The sequence below is a fragment of the Lepidothrix coronata genome, unplaced genomic scaffold, assembly GCF_001604755.1.
Source record: "Lepidothrix coronata isolate B3197 unplaced genomic scaffold, Lepidothrix_coronata-1.0 Scaffold136, whole genome shotgun sequence".
Lineage (NCBI taxonomy): Eukaryota > Metazoa > Chordata > Aves > Passeriformes > Pipridae > Lepidothrix > Lepidothrix coronata.
The window spans coordinates 696,461-719,069 of NW_016690316.1; the positions used below are offsets into that span (position 1 = coordinate 696,461).

The 22,609-nt window shown below is 36.5% G+C and overlaps 1 protein-coding gene across 3 annotated transcripts in view; it reads right to left on the minus strand.

Moving 5' to 3' along the window:
* Positions 1-22,609, minus strand: part of LOC108503338 (uncharacterized oxidoreductase ZK1290.5-like) — a 45,180-nt gene that overhangs the window by 16,855 nt on the left and 5,716 nt on the right. For all 3 annotated transcript variants that reach the window (XR_001876802.1, XR_001876801.1, XM_017827230.1), the window contains exons 2-3: positions 13,409-13,657; positions 6,497-6,598 (exon numbers count right to left, since the gene is read on the minus strand). Coding sequence is in view for 1 of the 3 variants with exons in the window: in XM_017827230.1 (XP_017682719.1) it covers positions 6,497-6,598; positions 13,409-13,657 (351 nt within the window). In the remaining 2 variants the exon portion in view is untranslated. The remainder of the gene's footprint in view (positions 1-6,496; positions 6,599-13,408; positions 13,658-22,609) is intronic.

Consider the following 22,609-nt stretch of genomic DNA (forward strand, 5'->3'; position numbering starts at 1 on the left):
ACAAAAGGTCAACAACAGTAACTGTAACTTTATTAACGAAGGTTACACAGGTTAGAAAGGTCCACATTCTTTCTGATATGCATGCTAAGAACTTCTCTGGGGCTAAATCACATTACCCATAGAAACCATACAAGATTTGATTTCAGCACAATTTCCTAAATCAGAGCTGTGGGCTGAGTGTGCCCCACATGCAGACTGAAAGCCAAAGCCTTGATAAATAAAGCAGACTATGCTTAGACACAATCCATAAGGAATTAACTTCTAAACCTATGAAGTAACACTTATTGCCATTTCACAGGCTAAAACACACAGACTCCAAAAGGCGAAGTGTCCTGTCTGAGACACAGGAAGACTGTGGCAAAACTGAAAACACAGAAGCCATACCTCCTCCCCCAAAGGATTTCTTTTTAGCCTATTCATTGCCACAGTATAGGTGCTTATCTGTCTTAAAATTACTTTTCTGCTTCTACAATTCTATGATCATTACTCCTGCTATAGATCATCTGTGAACCACGGTAGACTGTGAGGACAACAGGAGAGGAGGTATGAATAGAAGTCAAATTATCAATTTCTGTGACTGAAAACTCATTACAAACATTCAGTGTACACAACTGTTAAATGGCTAACTCAATAGGATAATGCACCAATACTGGCTTAATATATGCTGCCTCTGACCCCGGCTGCTCATTCTGACTACTTCAATGCAACACTATCTTAGTTACATTGACATATTTTTATTCTACAGTTAACATTAAAAACCAGAACAGATTAAATAAATCCACCAAAAAGGATTCAGTTTTGAAAACAACCAGACAAACAGGAATTCTTACAGATTTTCCATTCTCTTACTCCACTTTAAGCATGTAAAATCATGCTGTGAAGAGAACATAGGTTTAAAAAGAGGCTGAAAAAACATTTTTATATCTACAACATTCTGCAATTGCTCACAAACATCTGGGTAATCAAAACTGAAAAAGCAACATGGTACAGAATGAATCCCATTATACCTTAAGCAAATATTGCCACCACACACTATGGTGTGAAAAATGTGATCAAAATTATCAGCAACTCAGCCACGTACCTACAGGCTGTTGGATTATGTAGCACTTTGGAAGCATTACAGAGAGCACATAGATTCTAAACAGTGTGTCCCCTCTGTAACTATAATGGCACAGTTTCCTGAACTGGGATACTTTTTGAATTTCCGTATCAAAGGGGATAATGATTCCCAATTGGTATGAATAACAGCAACCTAATTGATGTCAGTATAGCAATACTGATTTATAATAGCTAAGAATCTAAGGCTTTAATTCAACATATGCAAAACAGATAACTTATGCCTTTTCCTCAAATCATGCACATTATTTATTGAGACGAAAAGTTATTTTGGACAAGGCCTTTCCTTTGAAAGGTATTTCAACATTGCCTTCTTCACAAGAGTTCTTGTGTTCACACTGGGACCTCTAGGCACCTCTGTGTGGGTACAAAAATGTGTACATTTGCTTTAAATCTTCTTGCTTAAGCTTGCTTATTTACAGCTTTGACAAAAAGGATTTGCTTTCTAGTAGAAAAGGCTCAAATCATACACTGCAATAAATCATGAAACAATGTCCTCTGAGGGCTTATTTTTACATGTAGAATTACCCATGAAGTTAACATTAAGAAAGAAAAAAGAGCAAAACAAAGAGCATAGACATTAATGCAAGTTTAGATTAATTTCCACTTTTACATCTGCACCAAAAGGACTTCTTCTATGGTAATTCTTCTTTTTTAAATAAGATACTGAAAACGATGAAGATTTCTTTATGATCTTTAACATAAATAAGTGTAGCAATTTTTTTTCCTACGTCTTTATTGCTGCCTTATCTGATCAACAGGGTGTGGTGCAACCAACATCCTCACCAACTGCAACCACCTCCAACCCATGAAAACACATCTTTGAACTGTGTTTCTGATAATAACAAGCCCACGAGACATCTTCATCTGTACAGACAGAATACTATCCACAATGTGAAAAAGAAGTGTTGCTAGGCAAATTAGTTACTTGCTTTTACTTATTAGAACTTTAGTGCAACTTATGAACACACATTCACATATGATTCCTACCAACGTAAGCACTCCTGAGGCAAACATTTTGTGGAGCTGCAGCACAACAGTTTGAATTGTCAGCTGTTCATCATTTGACAATATACATATAGATTTAAAGTAATTTTTCAGTAGAATAAGAGCAGAATATGCCATCCGGCAAACGATGTGCTAGAAATCTGTGCCACCTACCCAAAAAATTGTATTTGGTTCACTGAAACCTCACTCATACCTTTAAGAATGGATAGAAAATGGAGAAAGAAAAGATGATTGAACTCGTCTGTGCCCAACAATGAGGAGGACAAGAATATTATTAAGGTTGGTTAGATTTCTTCTCTCACTTGGAATTAAGCAAAACATAATCTTTTTCCAAGAACATAGTAACACGGCTTTAATTATTGGGCTAAACAATTTCTGTCTCTTTATAAGACTCTCTTTGAATCATGCACATAATCATAACAAAAACATATGTTAACATGTTAAGGAATTTCTGAGGTAAGTAAGGATATTTCATCTCAGCATAAGCTGCATTGCTAACATGAAAAAGATAAGCAATTTTACTCTTAGTAAAATGGCAGCGAGTCCGAGCGGGATCTGAACCCAGAACAACCACCACGTTACCACTCTTGCCAACTTCAGGCAAAAGCTGGCTGGAAGCCCTCATTCTTCCCAGCATTTTTAGATAGAGGGACGAGTAATCATGTGCATGTGTGTATGAAAAGCTTTCCAAGATGATGGGCTAGCCACAATGCCAGAATCAAGGTCATTAAAGACGCTGCATATGGAAAGGGTCACTTTGCTAGGAACAGACCAATTACCAGTGAGCACATATAATGACTATTCATGATGTCAAAGCAGCTTGCCACACTGCTTTCATCTGCCAGCACACAAATGCCTATACAAGAATGCTGCAGCTGTCAAGGGAATATATGACTCAATGTATGTATCTTGGAATGGATTCTGTAGGGAGCCTGGCCTCTGTTCTGAGGTATTAGAGAGGATAATTCCCCAAAACGACAATTTTGAGACCACAAAAATTCAAACCATAGCCTTGATATTACAAGAATCCTAGTTGATTTCAGCTGTTACAACAGAAATAACCAGTTATTATACACAAATGTCTCACTGACCAACTTTTAGAATTTTTTTCCTTCTTTTTCCCTAAGTGCTGTTTATCCCATAAGCCTTTAAAGGAAAACACAAGCAAGGCTATTAAACAAAGACATATGTCTAGAGTTCTCTGCCTTTATCCTATACTTTCACATACCTACTAAAATTCTAAAACCAGTAAAGAAAATAATAATTCTCCTTCCCTGTTCCTAATTCTCAATACAAAGAAGTTGCAATGGCTGATCAGTGGAAGTCTCTCTTGTGAAAAATCTCAAGAAAAATGCCCAAGAAATTGTTCTTGACCTAAAGTTTTGCTGCTTAGTTGACTTAGGCAATTGAACGGTGGCTTCAAGCACAAGGGTGAGAGTGCTAACACATGAAAACTTCTTTCAAGTGTATTCCTTGGACTCCATCCTTGGGGCAGTAACCAAGTTCTGTTTAGTTTCCAAAGCACACTGGATCCAAGGAGTGCAGCCCAAAACTGCAGTACGGCAAATAATCAACCAGAGAGAGTAACCAGATCACTAACAAATACTCTTCAGGTTCTCATTTTAAATTGTCCGTATTTACAGTTTCTTGTGTCCACTTCTGACCAATGTAACCAATCTAAATAATCCTTGAAAAAAAAAGTCTGCATTAAAGACTTTTACAGTCTTGAGTACTGACAGTTAATTTACTCTACTCCTAGGGCAACTGATCATTAACAATCGACTATTAAGAATTTACATTACTTTAAAATAATGTTTCTTGCCCCAGGTAAGTAGAATTTTGCAGAATAAATATTAACCTGGATTTAAACTGAAGTTGAAGAATGAGATTTACAAGTATCTGCACTCAAACCATCTGTGAATACAGAGAAGTGATTAAAGAAAATCTTGTTAAATTCAGCCAGATCAAAGCCTTAGGTCAACATAGACATCTTTTAACCATCTCATAAGTCTCTTGCAGACAGCTCTGTACCATAAAAGTATTATCAGTTCCATAACACAAACCAATTTGTTTTCTATAGAGAACAGCCATTATTCTCTGCACTTTCAGACACACTTCAGTGTGGATGCAGTTAGTTGCTAAACCCACTAGCAAGTGGGTTTCAATCACTTCAATATTACCTTTGTGAATTGACTGTAGAAGTACATTACTTGTTTAAATTGTCAATCCTGTGTTTAGTTTCTACTAATTTTTTTTTTCCAGAATAAACATTAAAAAAAAAAAAGTAACAGAATTGCAAACAGGAACCAGTGACTACCTGAACCAATGTCAAGTTCAGAGAAGACAAAGAACTCATCTATTTAGTAAAGAACTTACAAGTTTTTCCCCAATAAAAGAAGATTTTATGTTTTTCCTCCGTTAAGGACTTTGACCAAATCCTACATTGAGTCCATACTAAGGCTAACATGTTGCTCACATAACACATAGCAAGTCACAAAGATATGCAGCAAGTGTTTAATCTTCAGTGGAAAACCTAGTGGTTAACCATGCAAACAAATTATTTAACATTTTGCTCAGGAATCATTGCATTTCCAACTCCAGAGTGGTTAACGTCTGCGTGTCATTTCCGAAACACATACTTATGGTCAGGACATCCAGAGTCTGTATGCCCTAAAGCAAAAGTGTGGAAATTAATGTTTTAAGGCACTTGACTCAACCAGACTATTAAATTTTCCTTCCCCTGTATATGATCTAACTGAGGTAATTTAGACAACCAGAGCTGGAAAACTCATGCTCAGCTAAACAGATCATGAGTCTACAGAATGCTTAAATTCAGAAAAAGACTGAGGGTAACAACATGCAAATTGACAAAACTGTTGAAGAAATGCAACTTCAGGAAAAATAAATATAACATGGAATGTCTGTAAAGAGTTATCATGCATAGGAACAAAAATTAAAAGCAATTTTCCCTCTGTTTGCGTGGCCAGGAGTAGTATTTCCAGTGTCTTACTTAGAAGACCACTGAATAACTCATACCCTTTCCCATCAGGAAGATATATAGAGAAAGAAAGAGTTGTGCAAGACAGGAAAGATCACAAAGACATATGGAAAAGCAGAAAAAAGACGATAGGAATAATAATAGAATGTGAAAAATACAACCTGTTTGCAGCAAATTAAGATGCCATATCTAGGCACAAATGACATGCACTACCTTAAGTATTCTTGAGAAAAAAACCTTCTCAATGGAAGGATGGAATACCTTGTGGAATAATCCATTTTTGGATGTAAGAGTCATTGATGCTTTGAAGTATCAGGTCAGTGCAGCATTTCTTTAAAAACTGAATGTTGTAATGCCTTACACAGCAGAAAACACTTGTGGCACCTTCCCTTACGCTTAATACAAAAAGCAAGAACAAAAGATATACCAAAGATAATTCACTTCTGCGTTTCCAGAGGCAGAGCAAAAGTAAACAAAGGGTTGAAGTGTAAGAGGAGAAGTTGGTTTAGGGCTCTGATAAAGCTGGCAGTGACACACAGCCTGTAATTGTCTTTGTGCAACTCTCCTGCTGCAATCACTACTTCAGGAACTCTGGGTTAGTGTTAGACTACTTACTCCAAGAAGTCTTCTCCCCAGCTGTGGAGCTTCTCTGAAGCTGTAAACAGGGTGGTTCACATTGCCAAAAATTGCACGACAGGATCTTCTCTCATGACACCATTTCTAATAATTCTGCATACTTCAGGAGCAAAATCCTCCTTGTAAATCTACAGTCTACTCTTCCTATTGCTATGAACATAAATTGAAGTTTGCAATGCACCAAAAACTGAGTTATCAGAACTTGAGCAAATAGCTCCCTTCTTTGAATTTTTTCCCAAAAGTTAGTAGGAAAGAATCTGCAGTTCAGTATTTGCTCCTCATCTAGCCATTTTCTTTTGTTGAACATTTTCTAAAACACAAATGGAACTACAAAATACCACAATAAACTGGAATATGGCATCATACAATCAAAAAAAAAAATCTAAAAGAAGTAAAACTTGGCATGATTTATACTTAACACAGAGGAGGTTACTACAAAGGTATTCTGTAGTGTTCAAAAGTGTTCTATAGTGGCATATAGATTTCAGTGCAATCAGTAGGTTTCCTCAAAAAAGTATGCACACCATTATTGATGTCGTGGACAGAATTTGACAATGTATTATTTACAAGGAACACTGCAATTTCCAAAGAGACTCTCATAATTTACACACACAAATTCCACTGGAATATGAGCACCCAGTTCAAATTAAGCTTTGAACATCTCTCACTATGACTTCCCCAAATCCCAAAGTGCACAATAATTCCTTCTGTTGAGATAAGTGATGTAACAAGAAAAACCTTTCTCATAGAGCTCTTCCATCGCTCTCCAGGTTTCAGCTCGGACCTCTCGATTGCTTTTACCCAGAACATGTGCATCAGGCCAGTGCATTAAATACAGATCTAAAAAAGAAACAGAACCAGACTGGTCAGTAAAGTGTGCAAAAAATAAATATATCAAGTCATGTGAACCAGCATTTTCCCTCCATAATGGCCTCAACACATGATCACTGTAATAGTTACAAATACTACTCCATGGTCATTACTGCACACATCCATTTAGTTTTAATAAATGAATTCTATAACATCTCATTAACAACCAAGGGCAGTAGAAATTCACATAAATTAAAGTGAGAAATGTACATGTATTGGACTCAGAGTTTCAAATGAGATTATCTAAACTGCAAAAATGACAGGACCTAAACTCCTTTATAAGTTTGTAGACACTGCTAGACATTCTGAAGGAGAAATTTAAGAGATATCTGGAAAACAATTACATTTCTATTTAAATTCCAACTCCAGATTAAACAGCAGGCATCCCAGTCAAACAGGTTTTGGCCTTTGCTGCATACATTAGTCTGATGAAAAACAGCAAAAGAAAATAAAGAGATGACTGAGATGTACACCATTTTCTTTGTACTTTATAATATTCCTTTTATGGCAGTTCAAATACAGAGTTAAGAAATAAAAAAACCTCCAACTTGTTTCAGTGAGAAGAGGTTTTTGTTCTTTGAAAACATCACACCATTCATTTACAGCACCTCTTTGAGAAAATACAAATCCTCTGCTTTGTGAATAACGAAAAAAGGCGGGAAAAAAAGAAAAATAATTCTTTTTATTCCCATTTAAGGACTGCACTAATGATTACTATACCAGTGGGCTGGTATATTAGTTTTCCACCTGTAAAAATACAAACTCAACCTCAGTTTAAGAGGAAAAGGTAACTTGAAATTCTCTATAATACACCAGTTCCAATTTTGGCACATCACTGCAACACTGTTAAAAAGAGTACTTTACTTGGATTAAAAATTTTAGAACAGTACAGAGTTTTGTACAGTAAGATACATTACAATTATATGAAGAAAAAAATTATTTTGGATGTATCACAAAAATCACAAGCTAAATTTGCACTTTCCAATATTAATAACACATTAGACTTTTAAATACAATCGCTCAGGGAAGCAAATATCACTCATATGTAATGATCTGCAGCATCTGAATTTGCATCACATTTAAAGAGAAAGTTGCTTATTCTTTGCCCTTATATACATAAAATCCACTTCCAATTCCATATGCAGTCTTGTTCATCACCAATGCACGAATAATTACTTCTTCTCTAATTGTCCTGAGAAAACAACTTGTATTTATTAAAAATAAATACCAATACATGTTATTGGAATAAATACCAATTTCTGTGACATTTAACTGAAAACTAATACTGGGAACTAATAAAGCATTTGGTGAGGTTCTGATCAAAAGTCAGGGCTACTTAAATTCTGTTGCCAATGAAATTTCCATTGATCTATATTAGACGTAAACCCAAGGATTAGCACTAGGAACTGCTAATATCAAGTGTTTGGTTTGATCCAAAATTATATGCCATTGGTGGTACTTACTGTAGAGAGACTGCCATGTTTGAATTTAAACTTTTTTGCTTGGATAAAGCAAATGTCACATGTAAGTAGGTGTAAGTTACTGGTATCTGATGCCTACCTCACATAAAAATGGAATTATGTATCTTTAATTGCTACTTGCTATGTTCTCCAAACCAGACTAGTAAGAACTGCTTAAGTATGCAGAAACACATCATTTAGCAAAAATAATCAAGCTTCAGCAGAATTTCACCAAAAGCTACTTCTCCAAAAGCCTGATTATTCAGCTGGACACGACAGTTTGCAAATACTCACAGAAATAGCTACATCATGGATTTCCATATACAGAGGTGCATTGTACTCAGTCCAAGAAACTCAAGCACTCTCAGAAGAAAGACTTAACAGATTTGATAACTGAAAGATCTCTGGCCTTGGACATTTAAAAAAAAATGCAACACATCAGCCCTCCCTGTACTAGTGTCTTAGGCCTCTTCAGTGCAAACATGATTAGCTGTTAACCCTTTACTTTAGAAAGGTGATGTTACCAGGTATGTGATGTCTATATCATCCTACTATGTTTATTTTAATTTAGGGGTTTTGTTGAAATAAAAATTACTTCACATTTAGAAATATATGCATTTAGGGCTAGAAAGCCTCTACTGGATCACAAAGCACAGTTCTTCTGGACTGCAAGAATTTTTCCCCAAAGATGTGGGGCAAAGGTCCCTTATCTCATAGATAATGAGCAGAATAGTCTTTGTGTCAGTCATGGGTAAAGCACCCCCAGCACAGCCAGGATCTGCTTTCTTCTACTGCATCTGTTAGAAAACTTTGCATGATACCTGCAGGCCAACAAAAACAGTAAGCCCTGCACAAACCCAGGTCTATGATTTCATCTTTATTTGTACACACATTCACACCCTACACCCACACACACTTTCTTTTGCTTAAAATATTTCCCCTCCTGGGGGATTATGAGAACACAAACACTCTTTAATTCATTTTGGAGGCAAGAAATTAGTTTTAAATCATTTATCGAAATAGCTCAAGGTTCTAGTAATCAAGAAATGTGTAATTTTATCACTGAAGGTTTTTAAGAACAGACTACATTTTTATGTATTGAGAACGATGGGGTTGTGCTTTGTAGCATGGGAAAGATTAAATTAACACCTTGAGATGTCCTCCAACCATATATTTTTCAAAAATAATCTTAAATTGAAAAATCCACCATGATTCACAGTAAAGGATGCACTTGAGAAAGAAGAAAAAAACATCCAAACATTCATTTTTTTTACTTAACACCTTTTTAAAACATCCTTTGAAGACAATCAAGCTGCAGTGGTGCAGTGGTAAGCGAAGGCCTGAAGTTCATTTAAATGTCAAGGCACAGTGCTGCTTTCACACATACATTTAAAATAGAATGGCTTATTACTTCTTAGTGGTTGCAGCACCTACAATCAACAATGGCCCTGAAAAAGAGGTTTAAAAGCCAACAGCATGTTGTTGTAGAAATAAAGTTTGCAATTCTATTGAAATTCTTAATACAATATAAAAAAAAGTCCACATTGACTAAAACAAATGTAGTTTTGAAGAACAAGCCCTGTCTTATATCACATCTAAAAGCAAAAGAATATTTTTCAATGTTTCCCAGCTATCTTAATGCAATTATTTTCCCTCCTTTTCTCAATAGTCACTGTACTTAGTATTGACATGATGTGTTTTTCTCTCCCACTCAATCTTTTGTATTTTTTTTTTGTTTTGTTCTATTGAACAAGGATCAATGTGAAAAAGAAAACCCGAAGTGTTTTGAAGCAATACAAAACCTGAATTATGATAATACACCCATTCCATGTGATTCATCTATTACACTGAATATGCTGAGAATGCATTTGTCCAGCTCCAGTTGGGGATTTGTGATAGGTCAGATTTGCCTGAATGGGACAAACTCGAACAGTCAAAAGGAAAATAAAATTGTTTATGAATTCCGTAACCCACAAATCACATTCAAGAAGTTATTTTGGAGGTTAGATCCAAACACCAAGGAATGTATTCTGCTACTGCCAAACCTGTAAGATTTGCTGCCATTTCATACTGGTTTACTGTGTCTGCTAGTTGAGGACCACATTTAGAAAATGCAAGGAGCAGAATATCTATTACAACCACTGCCCACAAATAATACAAAGTTCCAGTACATCATGGATATATAATCTACCAGTTCAAATAAAAATCCTGGAACACTGCTCTCCTAGTACCATTTGCCTCAAAAGTGTTTATTGAAAAGGCTTCATAACACATATTTTACATGGAGCACTTTTTCTCTTAAAAAGCTGTGACTGCTTTCAACAATTCATCTGTTTCAACAGCTGGCAGCCTATATACTGATAATGCACAGAGTTATTAACTCCTGTGAGATTACTTCCCAGGTCTCTAATTCAGTCTGTATAGATGGACTGTGTAATCCATAAGGATCCTCAAGAAAATTAACAGGAACAGGAACAAAAAGCTGAGCTGAACATTTAGCTGCCAGGACTCCTGCAGCTTCTTCTCTCTGTAGTCTTCTGAATTACTAACTTTTCCTACAACATAAAGGTCTAACATCAAAGATTTTTATTTAGGATATTTTGGTTTTCTTTGAGAACCATGTATCTTTACAGAAATGCTGTGAACTAACCATATATGGTTAATATCATAGAATGAAATCAGGAAATTCTGATTTATTCTGAGCATTATTTCACACTCCTGTTTTACAGAAAAACTGCCAGCATTAACACATGCTTGCAACTAATGAATTTACTTTCCTAAATAAATTTGGGCGCAAATTGCCCTGTTATTACCAGATCTCTTTTTGCCATGGATTTTAGGTCCTCTCTATGGTACAGACTGGTCAGCAGAAAAGGGACACAAAAGGCAGGTATGAATGAAAACAGATATCTTGACCTTATTTCTACAAGCTTATAGCCTTATATTCAAACCAATCTTCTGGATTCTAATTACTTTTGCTGCACTTGTGATAAGCCTCAATTTCCAACAGAAAGCTCTTACTCTAAGCATTCCTGAAAAAAATTGAAAGGTTCATATTTCAAGGTACTACCTCATTTTGCTTGAAAATCCCTCCAGTAGCACCTTCCAGCTGAGTGCTTTCAGACAGGAGGTACAGGACTCCTTAAGGATGCTCTCCATGAACCCGTGAAACACTCCAGGTATTGTACCTCCTCTGAGGGCCTAGTTCCCAGCATAAACAGCACAAAAGATGGAACTCAGCCTTCTCTCTCTCAGAGCAGTGCAGATCACACTGTGCTTAATAGAAACTGTGGAGTTGGTACAAGAGAGATTAAACCCCAGTAGCCAAAACTGTTGCTCCACTTGCCATCCCATCCTTCTCATGGTGGTCACCATCCTCATATACAGATCAGTGACTTGCATGTCAAGTATTTCCAAAGCCATCACACTTCACAAACTGTCAAGTTAAAGCAAGTTGAAGCCTGCATTGATTTAGGTCACTATGGCAGACTAAGTGGTTTGGGAAGAGCTTTAGAAATCTTTCAGACATCTCCATATTAGTGGAAGCAAGGTGGGAAGATGAGTGAGGTTATTAAAAAAACAAAACAAAAATAAAAAAAGGATCAAATCTAGTATGGAGACAAATTGGACAGGCAGCTGTAATACTCCCTTAGTTTGCCTTAGTAATATGAGCAAAAGAAGTCTGAGGTCTGAACACATCTCACAAACTCAAGTTCTCTTTATGCCAATCCAAGGACTCACTCACATGGTGACAGCATTAGTGCATTTCTTGCTCTCAGATACTCCTTTCCTTCTTTCAGGTATTTCTGCTTAGCAGCAATATGTAAACTCAGTATTTGTGTGAGCACCTACTTCGATCAGCCTACTACCTGAGAAAATAAAAACAACTTACAGTACTGGAAGGAATCACTGAAAAAGACTTCTTGGAAGTGAGTCAAGTTTTCCTCTCATCGACATTCAGCACCAGTACCAGAGCAAGCAGAAGAAAAAAGAAAGCAAACACAAAATAACAAGCAGAAAGCAGAGAGGAGGAATAATGTTACTTCTCAAGTTAAAGGAGATAGTCAAAGCTTGAAACTTGGTTTATGAAAGTCTCATTACAGTGACCTGCATTTGCACGGGACGGACAAAAAGAAATCTTAATTAATTTTGCATTATTCTGTACCTGTGGAGGAAGTGAAGGAATACATTTCCAGAAAGAATGAAGCCAAATATATGCATGCAGGTATTGGTCTTTAACAGATATAAGAGCTTTTCCCTGTTCACCTTGCAAAGTACCCAAGCAAAAAAAGCCAGTAAACATACCACACAGCTGCCACTAATATTATATGTTACTAATTCAGCGAAATTCATACTTCACAAAAGCTGTTCACTTCCTCATCAAAGTTTGTTTATTCCTAAAATGGGAACACGGTGAGGAAAGAAACAAAATGAAGGTCTTCAGGACACTGACAGGCAATATTTGATGGTTAGGTCTATTGCTTCTTGAATATCAGCATAAAGATTATCTCCACCAGTGTCATTATTTTAGATTATTACTTTAAATTCACCTTCCTCTACATCCACTTTCTTCTCATTGCTTCAGCTAGGGAAGAAGAAGCAAATATGTTTATTTTTGTCAGGTATCTCCTCTCTTATGGCCTGTTGCAAAGAATTAATTGGCATCACTATGGCAGCTCTTTGCCTATCTAATAAGGGAGTACCAATATCACATTTTTTACTAAAAGAAGTTTATGATAAGGTTAAATTTGAAAGTGCATCAGTGTTAGTTAGATTTAGTTTCAGTTTTCTAAAGTCTTGTAAATACTTCTAATATTTTCCCCAAAGTATATTGCGTCAGATAGACCAAACCAAAGGCAGTATTCTGAATTTCAAAATTAATAGACCTACAAAGGAAGTTTTAGAAAGGACTCCCACTCCTCAAGAAGAAGAAAACAGACCACAGAAGAAAACAGGCATTTTTGTCACCCTGTTGCCAATATATTATTGTAAAGTTTATGAATCCTTGTTACGTAGCTTTTGGGTGTTTTTAGCAAAATATATAAAACTCCTGTAGTTGTTCCTCAAGGAACTTAACAATGAGGTATACCTTTACAAAATATACCTTGGTCTGTTTCAAAACATTTGCAACAAGAAAAAACTCTGTGCTCTCAATTGTATGCATGTGAACTTTGTAGAGAACAAACAGAACAAGAAACCTGCAAATGTGTAAATAAAGGCAGAACTTGGTTTCTGTGATCTATTTTTTCAGGAATTCATTCATCTTTGTGAGTACTCACATGGAAGGCACAATAAATGAGCTATATGTAAACATTCATACCAAGATATTCAATGCCAAGTCTTTCACATGACTCCAAGCAGGCCTTTTTTGTGTTTTCATAGCCGTAATCACTGTGCCAGAGTTTGGTAGTTATCCAGAGATCCTCTCGCTTCACGTCACTCTCTTTCATGGCCTTTTGGAGGAGAGATTCACAGTCGTATCTTTTTGCTGTGCCAATGTGACGAATGCCACATTTTTGTAATGCGTGGACCACTGCATTGTGGGAATAGCCACCTTGGTGGGAAGTACCTAAACAAACAAAAGCAGAAGTGAGTTGTCAGCAGTGAGTTATGAGGGACATATTTTATCATTCTTCTTAATTTTTGCTTCTTTTTTTTTTTTTTAATATATGGTCACAGACGCTTCTTATTCAATTTTCATTTCCCAACAGTAAAAAAAAAAAAAAGTGAACTGACAGATCTCTAAGCTGGGAAAATACATGAAGTGGGAGAATGTTGATGTCGATCAGAAAAAACTCCATCAAAATCAACAGCATTTAACTGTAAAGAAGTGATTTAAGGAGTCAGGCTGAAAATCATCCAGAGAAAACACACATTGTGGAAAATTAGTATATGTCACTTAATGTTCACACAGAAGCGTAACATTTATAGATGAAAATATTAAAAAAACCCAAACAACTTTAAAAACAATTTACTTTATGGAAAGCATATGCTGAGATCTTTACTCTGTTGAACTCCTGGTAGCTTCAAGTTATTGCATTGTACAATCCCAGACCAGGCCATACTGCAGGTGCGATTCACATAATGTCAAGCTCAGCAGTAATCAAAACAATGGAACGGGACACACAAGAGTTACAGAATGCAGGGAGTTTCAGTAACAAAGTGCTGTTACTGTCATTGTGTAGGTATTCACTGGACGTGTATTTTGCATGTCAAGGGGACGGAAGGAGGAGGAGACTCAGCAGGAAAAGCAAACCAGCAGGAGGACTGTCAGATAAAGAACTGGTTGAGAGCAAGGAGATGATGTTTCTCCTTACACTTTCCTGTTAGTTGTTTTTCCTGCCGTGAGCCCCTCACCCATTCACCCTCACTCACACACTTCCCACAAACAGTATTTTCTACAGTTTGTTGGAGGAAATGCTCAGTCAGCTACCACAGTCACCTCCTTCCAAGTTGATTATTGGTACTTAAAGGCCAGAGTGCCACAAACAGTAGTTGGCATGAAAATGGCTCCATCACTGCCTTCAAAAGGGCCCTGAACAGTCGACTGCAACAGGGTCTGCTGAATTTAAATAAATAAAGGACTTCAGGTTTGTATCTGCTCTCAACTTTCTCTTTCCAACAGTATTTATTTCTACACTGAACACTATCTGCATGTTAGGCAATTAACACATGCAAATGGCCACCCAGCCTGGCAGGAAAAGGACACAAATGCAACCACCTCAGGTTCTTTTTAGAGAGCCTCCCTCACCTGAACTGCGGAGAGAATGCTCATGGGAGGCTGCAGACTTTTCTCACACAAGTTTAATAGTGCATGCAAGAATGACAACTTATGGAAGTCCCACTTGCATGTAAGGCAAGCCGGGTTCTCCTAAATGCTTATCATTTTTGCTCATTCCTAACCTTAGAAGGAAAACCAATGAGTCTTGCTCAGCACTCCAAGTCATATAAACTGAGATGTAATACGGTCTGATATCACACCCTGAGGATCATGAAATTCTGCTGATCACAAAGGGACAGTTTCCACTTTAAGACAGACAAAATGTGGAGTAGTGAATTCTTGACTTATCTTCGTGGATTTTAAAGTGATGAAATTCTGCATTCCTACAATTTTGACATGCATATCATAAATAATTTACCTTCCAAATGCAAACAAATTTTCAATGTTTGAAAAGACAAAACTTTAAATCTATATTTTTCCATAGCCACTAATTATGATCACTAATTGGCTTAATTTCCAAGCTAACTAGAAATAGATGTCTCTGTAACTTGTTTTACATGAAAATAAGTCAAGCTAAGTGAACTTATATTTTCAAAATAGCTATTTCAAAATCTTCATTAGATAGGCAATTTTACATCATTCAAACCCTAAAGTAATTTTATTAAAGAATTATATAACTATCATAGAAAAATTACTATACTTTTTCAAAACAAACAGTTCACTTTTAATATGATGGCATTGGTGCAAAATAAATGAGGTTGTAACTATTGTGTCTGTTTCTGGCTGAATGGACATTTCTAAGCACAGAATGAATGGAGTTCATTTAGAGGTCTTGCAAATGGACTCAGACTCCTTTCATGCATAATGGATTTCAGTAAGAACATTTAGGACAAACAACTTTTTTTTTTTTTGGTTTAACTCTTTAAGTTAAAGGGAGAGAGTGGAAAAGAAAGAAAATTCAGAATAATTCTGTTATTGTACCCCATTCAGTGATGGCATGCACACTTGTTACACAGGAAATAAAGACAGCAAGATCAGTCCGGAGGGAATTATCTCAATTTCTGTGCCTAAAAATGAACTACAACAGTCCTGGGGCACTAAACAGTAATTAAAAGAAAGCTTAACAGTTATTTAATATTACCACTTTGCAAGCTAACTTAATCATAAATAACAGTTATGACATATAACATAAATAAGTTAGTTATGTTACTAAAATAATGGCTTCTAGACATTAGAAATTATAGTTTTCTTATGTTTACTCGTGATTAAGTATGTTACATTACACAGATGCAGAAGGATGACAAAAGAAGGTGGAGTGACTGAAATTTCTATTTTTTTCTTAGCTAATATTTTAACTTGTTTTCCTCGGAAATAGCACTGTTCTCTCACTGACTGAACCAAGCTAAATTTGACAGATCCAAAGATGTCCAAGATAATTACATTCAACGGATTTTGTGAAAATTGGTGGTTGTGAGGGACAAGGATACTGCAGTGAAAATATGGATAGGTCAAAGGACACAAATCCATTGAAAACTAGGCTTAATTAGTTACGTTGTTATTTTGCCACAGTTACTCATCACTTTCTTGGTATGGTGAAGAAGGCTGCTATCAAAACTGGGGTGAGAAACATGCTCTGACAACCCATAAAAAGTTCCAAAGATTATTAGGAAGGCATAATCCTGTTCACAATGCAGTTGCTACAGGGAAAAAACCCCAGCACCCCAATCAGCAACACCTCCCCCAAATCCTCAAAAATACAAAACCAACAACATCTCCCCCCTTGAACCCACTAAAAATGTTAAACAACTGACAAACCAAAATGCTACCCCCCTGCCCCAGATTTCGGCACCATCTCAGCTGACTGTCAGCCTCATTAAACTTTCTGTTCTCCTTCGCGGAAGCTGCAGAACTACAGACAGAGATCCAAAGCACCAGCAGTTTTTCAAAAAAAAGAACCAGGACCTACTTTCCCTCCCTGCTTTCTCCCTTCCTTTGTGGAGAAGGGTGTCTTCATGTTCTTTGTGAAGTGTGAAACGATTATTTATCTGAAAATACAAAGATGTTCTGTGACATGAATAACTTTGGCTACTTGAATTCAGTGGAATAACATCAGAAAAGTTCCTGTTAGTGAAACCACAGCCAGAATATTTAGAGGTCGCATCAGAGATTAATGATCTTCTGACATCAGTACCTGGTACTAAATTAAAACAGTTGACAAACAAAACACCTGCAAAAATGGCCATTCCTTTCCTGATTTATCTCTAAGTATTCACTTAAGAAAATAACTCTCAAAAGCAAAAGTTCAAACATCCTTTTATCGATGTTTAGACACTCATTGTGGATATATGGTACCGTATACCAGAACAGGCTTGAAATTCCTGGTGTTATTAGTTTTATTTTTACTATCTCAACAGTATATCAATGGAAACAAATATGAATATATTAAATTTTTTGCTGTTGATTAAGTTTCATTTCCTAATTACCTTATGAGCAAATTCAATGATAAAACATAAAATGTTGACTATACATAGTGCAAATGAACGTATAACACATTTCAAGGTTTATTGCTAATCCATTCACAAACCCACATGCCTCTTCCATGGAATGGCTCAAGGACAGAGAGTCCTTACTTGCTGTCCTTGCTGTCTGTCTTATATCCTCCTCCTCATTCTGTATTCATATGATCCTCTGACAAGCTCATTTCGATTGTCAAATGGCAAAACAAAAAAGTACAGTTTTAGGGTTATTCATGAGCCTGAATGACTTCTCAGAGGGGAAAAGCCACTAAATTTCATGCAAGGGATGAAGCAAAAAAACCTTTAGCGGTAGCAGTTAAATAATTTGATCTAACAAGTGCTTTTATTAAAACTAAAACTAAAATAAAATCACAGTTGTCTTCAAGCCAACCAACAAATGATCAGAAAGACCTTCTCCATGAACTTGTCTCTTGGAGCCTTTCTATTATGTTCCCCAACACCATCCCTAGAGCTGCTCTAAGCCAGGCAGATAATGTCACACTAACTTTCTATAAGCACAGCACTAGAACCCAAGTATTCTTCCTGCATATTTTGGTATAGTTTTATCTTAATGGGGTCAATTACTCTGAAAATCCTATTTAGCATCACATGACAGTGTATTCATAGCATCCTCTCTTCTAGAGTGTAGGGTTTTCCTCTGTAGCAGGTGAAATCAAAGTCAACCTCACTGTGAAGCTACTATTATACTGCACAATTTTCATAAGGTGACTAGAGAGTATTTCAAGTTACGGGCTCCAAATTTAATCACAATTAATTTTACAAAATAATTTGGATATTTTATTCAGAGTCCAAGACTGGCACCCAATGTGTGTATAAAACAGGGCAGCTGCCCTTGAGGGAATGCAGCCTATAGAGACAATAGGCTTTTGGAAGAACTGGTAGAACAACATCAATGATCAGAGAAAGGCACTGAGCAGACTCACACTATATAACCAATGGTTCTATAATTGGTCAGAAATAAAGCAGCACACAGGTTTATCTGAAACTCAGTCATTTAAGGTACGTTTCTCTTGCCTCTGTAAAAGTTATCTGGATTATGGCTATTTTATATATTTTAGTATAAAAGTTTTACTTCAGTAACATTTCTCACTCTTTTTGTTTTTCTGTTTGCTAAATATGATCAATTGCTTAGTGCAAAGGTGTCACTCTGGGACTGTTTTTCTCCTGTGCAACTCAGAATACACTCACAGAATTCAAAAACACGAGCAAAAAAAAGTAGGCGAGCATCATTTTAAACTCTGGAATTCTACTCAGGCAAGTCTTCACAGGCACCAAGAAACAAAATGCAGGAAAATACAGTCTCGCCGCAAGGCAAAAGGGTAGGAGAGAGCCATTACGTGTTTATTATGTATCCAGGGAAAGGGAAGCCAGAATTGCTAGTTTTCTCTCTTCCTGAGAGGAAGGAAGAAATGGCAATGAGCCATTGTTGACAGAAGCACTCTATTCCCTCCATCTCATAGAGGCTCTGACTGTAAGAGATATTAAGATCATCTACTATAAAATGACCACACATTTCTGTTCACTGACCTACCATTTACCTAGACAGAACTTTAGAAAAGAAGGCAGGTGTAAGAGCAGCTTCTCAGAATGTGTCTCATGAGAATCCCAGAAAGTCTGCAAGTAGTGTCCAACATCAGCGAGATGCTACCGCTCTGATATGGCACCAACCCACTGATGTACTTCTGGCAGCACAAACACACTATCACCCAAAAAATGCAAATATTTTTTTCAGTGAGAGTAAAGAGATTTCCATTGGAAAAGGGCCAGCTATTTAAATTATTCAGCTGTAGTATATGAATATTTTAATAATGCAGAACTTATCAATAAAATCTGGAAAGAGACCTATACATTTGAAAGGCAATTATGAACGTGTAATTCATGTAGAAATTTCATAAGCAGAGCAGCAGCACACATTTATTTAAATGTCTTTACAGACAGACTGCCAAATCTTGGAGCCTTTTCTTTCACTCCACACTTTCCCACCACCGTGAGAACTATTTCTCATTAACAACCAAATTGGTTTCAGATGCTCTGCTATAAGATGTTACCTTAGAAACCATTTGGTAAAAGACTGTGGCTTCCTTCCATAGAAATCTCAAGCAGTGAAAAGGCAGATTTTCTGGCATAAATCAAATCCAATTTCTAGGGTTCACTAAACCTTTTCTCCTCAGAATAATGTTTTGTGACTAGATCTTAGCAGTTAATAGTGCACGAAGAATTGCTGGTGTGAACCAGTTTTAAATTATTTTCATTCTATTTCCTTTGTTAACTCAATTGAAATTTCTTCCAGTACTTACCATACCTTGATAGAACTTTTAACTTCATAACTAATAAGGATATTTACGAGGTACAGCAAATAAACAGACTGAACAAAAATTTTATTTCCCTCCCCCTTAAAACATGTCCCGAACCTACTCTATCTGATGCGGACGACATTAATTGATTAACAAAATTAGACATTTGGAAATACTTCACAATAAATGAGCCAGACCTGTGACAATTTTTTCCTCTTCTAAACAACTTTCACAAAAAAGAACGATAAAAAGAAAAAAAAATTAAGCCCATACTCTGTACTTAAGTAGAACATTACCATAATCACTCCTGCTGTTGACTTAAAAAAAGTTATGTACATAATTTATGATTAAGCATAACCAACATAAAGTTATGTAAAGGGACAGTAAATTTAAGAAGTGCAGTTGAACATGAGACCAGTAATTCAAAACTGCTTAAAATATTGTAAAGATAATATTATAGGAAAAATTATAAGAAGAGCTATGATTTATAGTGACATAGCTTTACACAATGAAAATGCACATACAGTAATTATCATTGTAAGATCCTAATTTAAGACAACGTTCAAGCTGATGGCTAATTTTTGACATAACAGTGCCCTTTGCTCAGAGTGCAGAGCAAGTGCAATTGTGAACCACGACAGATCCTACTTCTGCACTGTCATGTGACACTGTGAGGTCTGAGACTTGCCGTGTCCCACTGCTGAGTTCCAAGGACAGGAACAATCCAGACACCCTTAGTGCAAACTAAAGCTGAACAACAAAGAATGTTTCTGATCAAACGCTAACTTTTCCCCACATCATCTAAGAATTTAAAATGCATGTTCTCCAGGTTTCCAAGACAAAACCATCTCCTGTAGCCCCTCCTCTCACATGGCACATTCAGCCTTAGAACATTCTGCATTAGAATGCACTGCACTTCCATTCAGGCATTAACAGTGAGAAACAGACCTCACAGTTACGAAACTGCTGTAAAGCCACAAAGATGCCTTTCCTTTTTCTCTCCCTTCTCCCCCCATAATGAGGATTTTGTATCATTCTCAGTGCTGGAGGTACTTTGCATACACATTAGAACTGAAGTTAAGGAATTAGCACCTCCATTCTCCCCATTTGGAAGCACGAGGAACTACAGCAATTTAGGTTACAGCAGCATGTGACATCACCATTCAATGCTGCCAAAACTATGCTAGTGAGCTCTGGCAAAGAAAAAAGGTATGAAGACTAAAATCTGCTATATGAAGGTTGAAAGATAAAGTTTAGCTTTCTTTTTTCACCTCTCAAACTTTGGTGTAATTTTTCTACACTACAGAAACGTGGTTAAAGACAAAAGTTCTATACACTGGAGCTTGCTTCTCTGCTAATTTCAAACTGCTTACAAATCATTTGTTCTTCTCATGGACGATTAAGTTTGCAACATTTAAAAGTATTAATGGCAACAGGAAAGTTAAAAGCATACACATGAAGTGCCTCTGCCTATACTGATAAAAGCTTTAATTATTAAACATAAATAGAAACCTAAATTGGTTTATTACTTAGATTTAATGAAAGACATTTAAAATTCATCTGTATCATACCACCAACAGGGTGATTACCAAAAAGAATTCAGCCTGAGAAAGAAGCTATTTTTCTGCTATGAAATCATGGTTCATATGCCAGAATATAAATAAAATCCCCAGCAAAAATAAAAAAACCTAACCTCCTAGATTTGTAGGTGCACAAAGAGAGCAGAGACAGAACAGCAATTTCCCCCAGGAAAAAAATATTTCTGTACTGTGTACACTCTGATATAAGCAAAAGTTGGCTCAGCATTTTGCCCATTTATGAATAGACTTTAAAACAACATTTGTACAGCGTTCAGTCATTTTTTAGGAATAAAACAGCACCAGGCTGGAAGTAGGTAAGTTCAAAGACAGCAAGGAAGGTAGGAGCTCACCAGGTTTAGTCAGGTTGGGAGAGGATAATGCTTTGTCCCACTGTCTACAAACCCACAGCTGCCTGGACTATGGCCACATTTTGTCCAGGACAGAAGTTAAATATCTGGAGGCCCTCAAAGCTCAAGTACAACTTCTCAAGGTCAGATCTACTGAAACAGTGGGTGAATTGAGACAGAAAGATTTATAGAGGTGGCATTTTGTTCATCACAAGAGGCTATTAAGGCAACTTGGTAACCATGGGTGAGAAGCAAAGCCCCGACAGAATAAAAAATAAATGGCTGAGACATAAAACAAAGGGAAGAAATAAACAGCCAATTCTTATTAGGGGATAAGATTAATAGGAGGGAGTGCCATAGGTCTTGGTATTAGGACCACTGTTCCATAAATTTCCTTAAGAACCAAAGCCATGAAGAAACAAGAACCGTGAATTAAAAAAAAGGCAGTAACAGTAGAAAATGACAAATAGTGAAGCCTTGACTCTGTTGCCATTGAATTGAAAAGCAAAATCTCATTTTATTCCACTCCCAGCAGGACTGGGTCTTTTTTGACCACAGCTAAGTTTAAGAATGATTATGAGCAACTCTAGGATTAAGAAGCAGGTAACTGGATTACTAATACATAATGGAAGGGAATGTTAAAATACTTCCATTCAGCATTATGATTTAAGTTATATGTAGCATTTTCACTAAAAAAACCCCAACACAACCTGATACAAGGGATTTGGAGCAATCTGATTCTTTGCTGTTCTCCAAGAAAGTCCCACATGCTGTGAAAGGAACTGGGAACAATACAAGGAATCCTGAGTGGTTGCAATACAAATGATATGTCTTAATGCAAGCAGCAAAGTAAAAATCAGGAAAATCTTACTTTTAAGATATATTTACTTAGATAAAGGTACAGTGGAGTATCAGGAATATTATCTATGGAACACCCTGAAATGAAGACAGAGATATTTTAATGGTTTCCCTTGACTGTGGAGGGATTCTGTGTGTGTCTGTGTGTAATACTTTAAAATCTTAGTAGTGCAACATACTGACA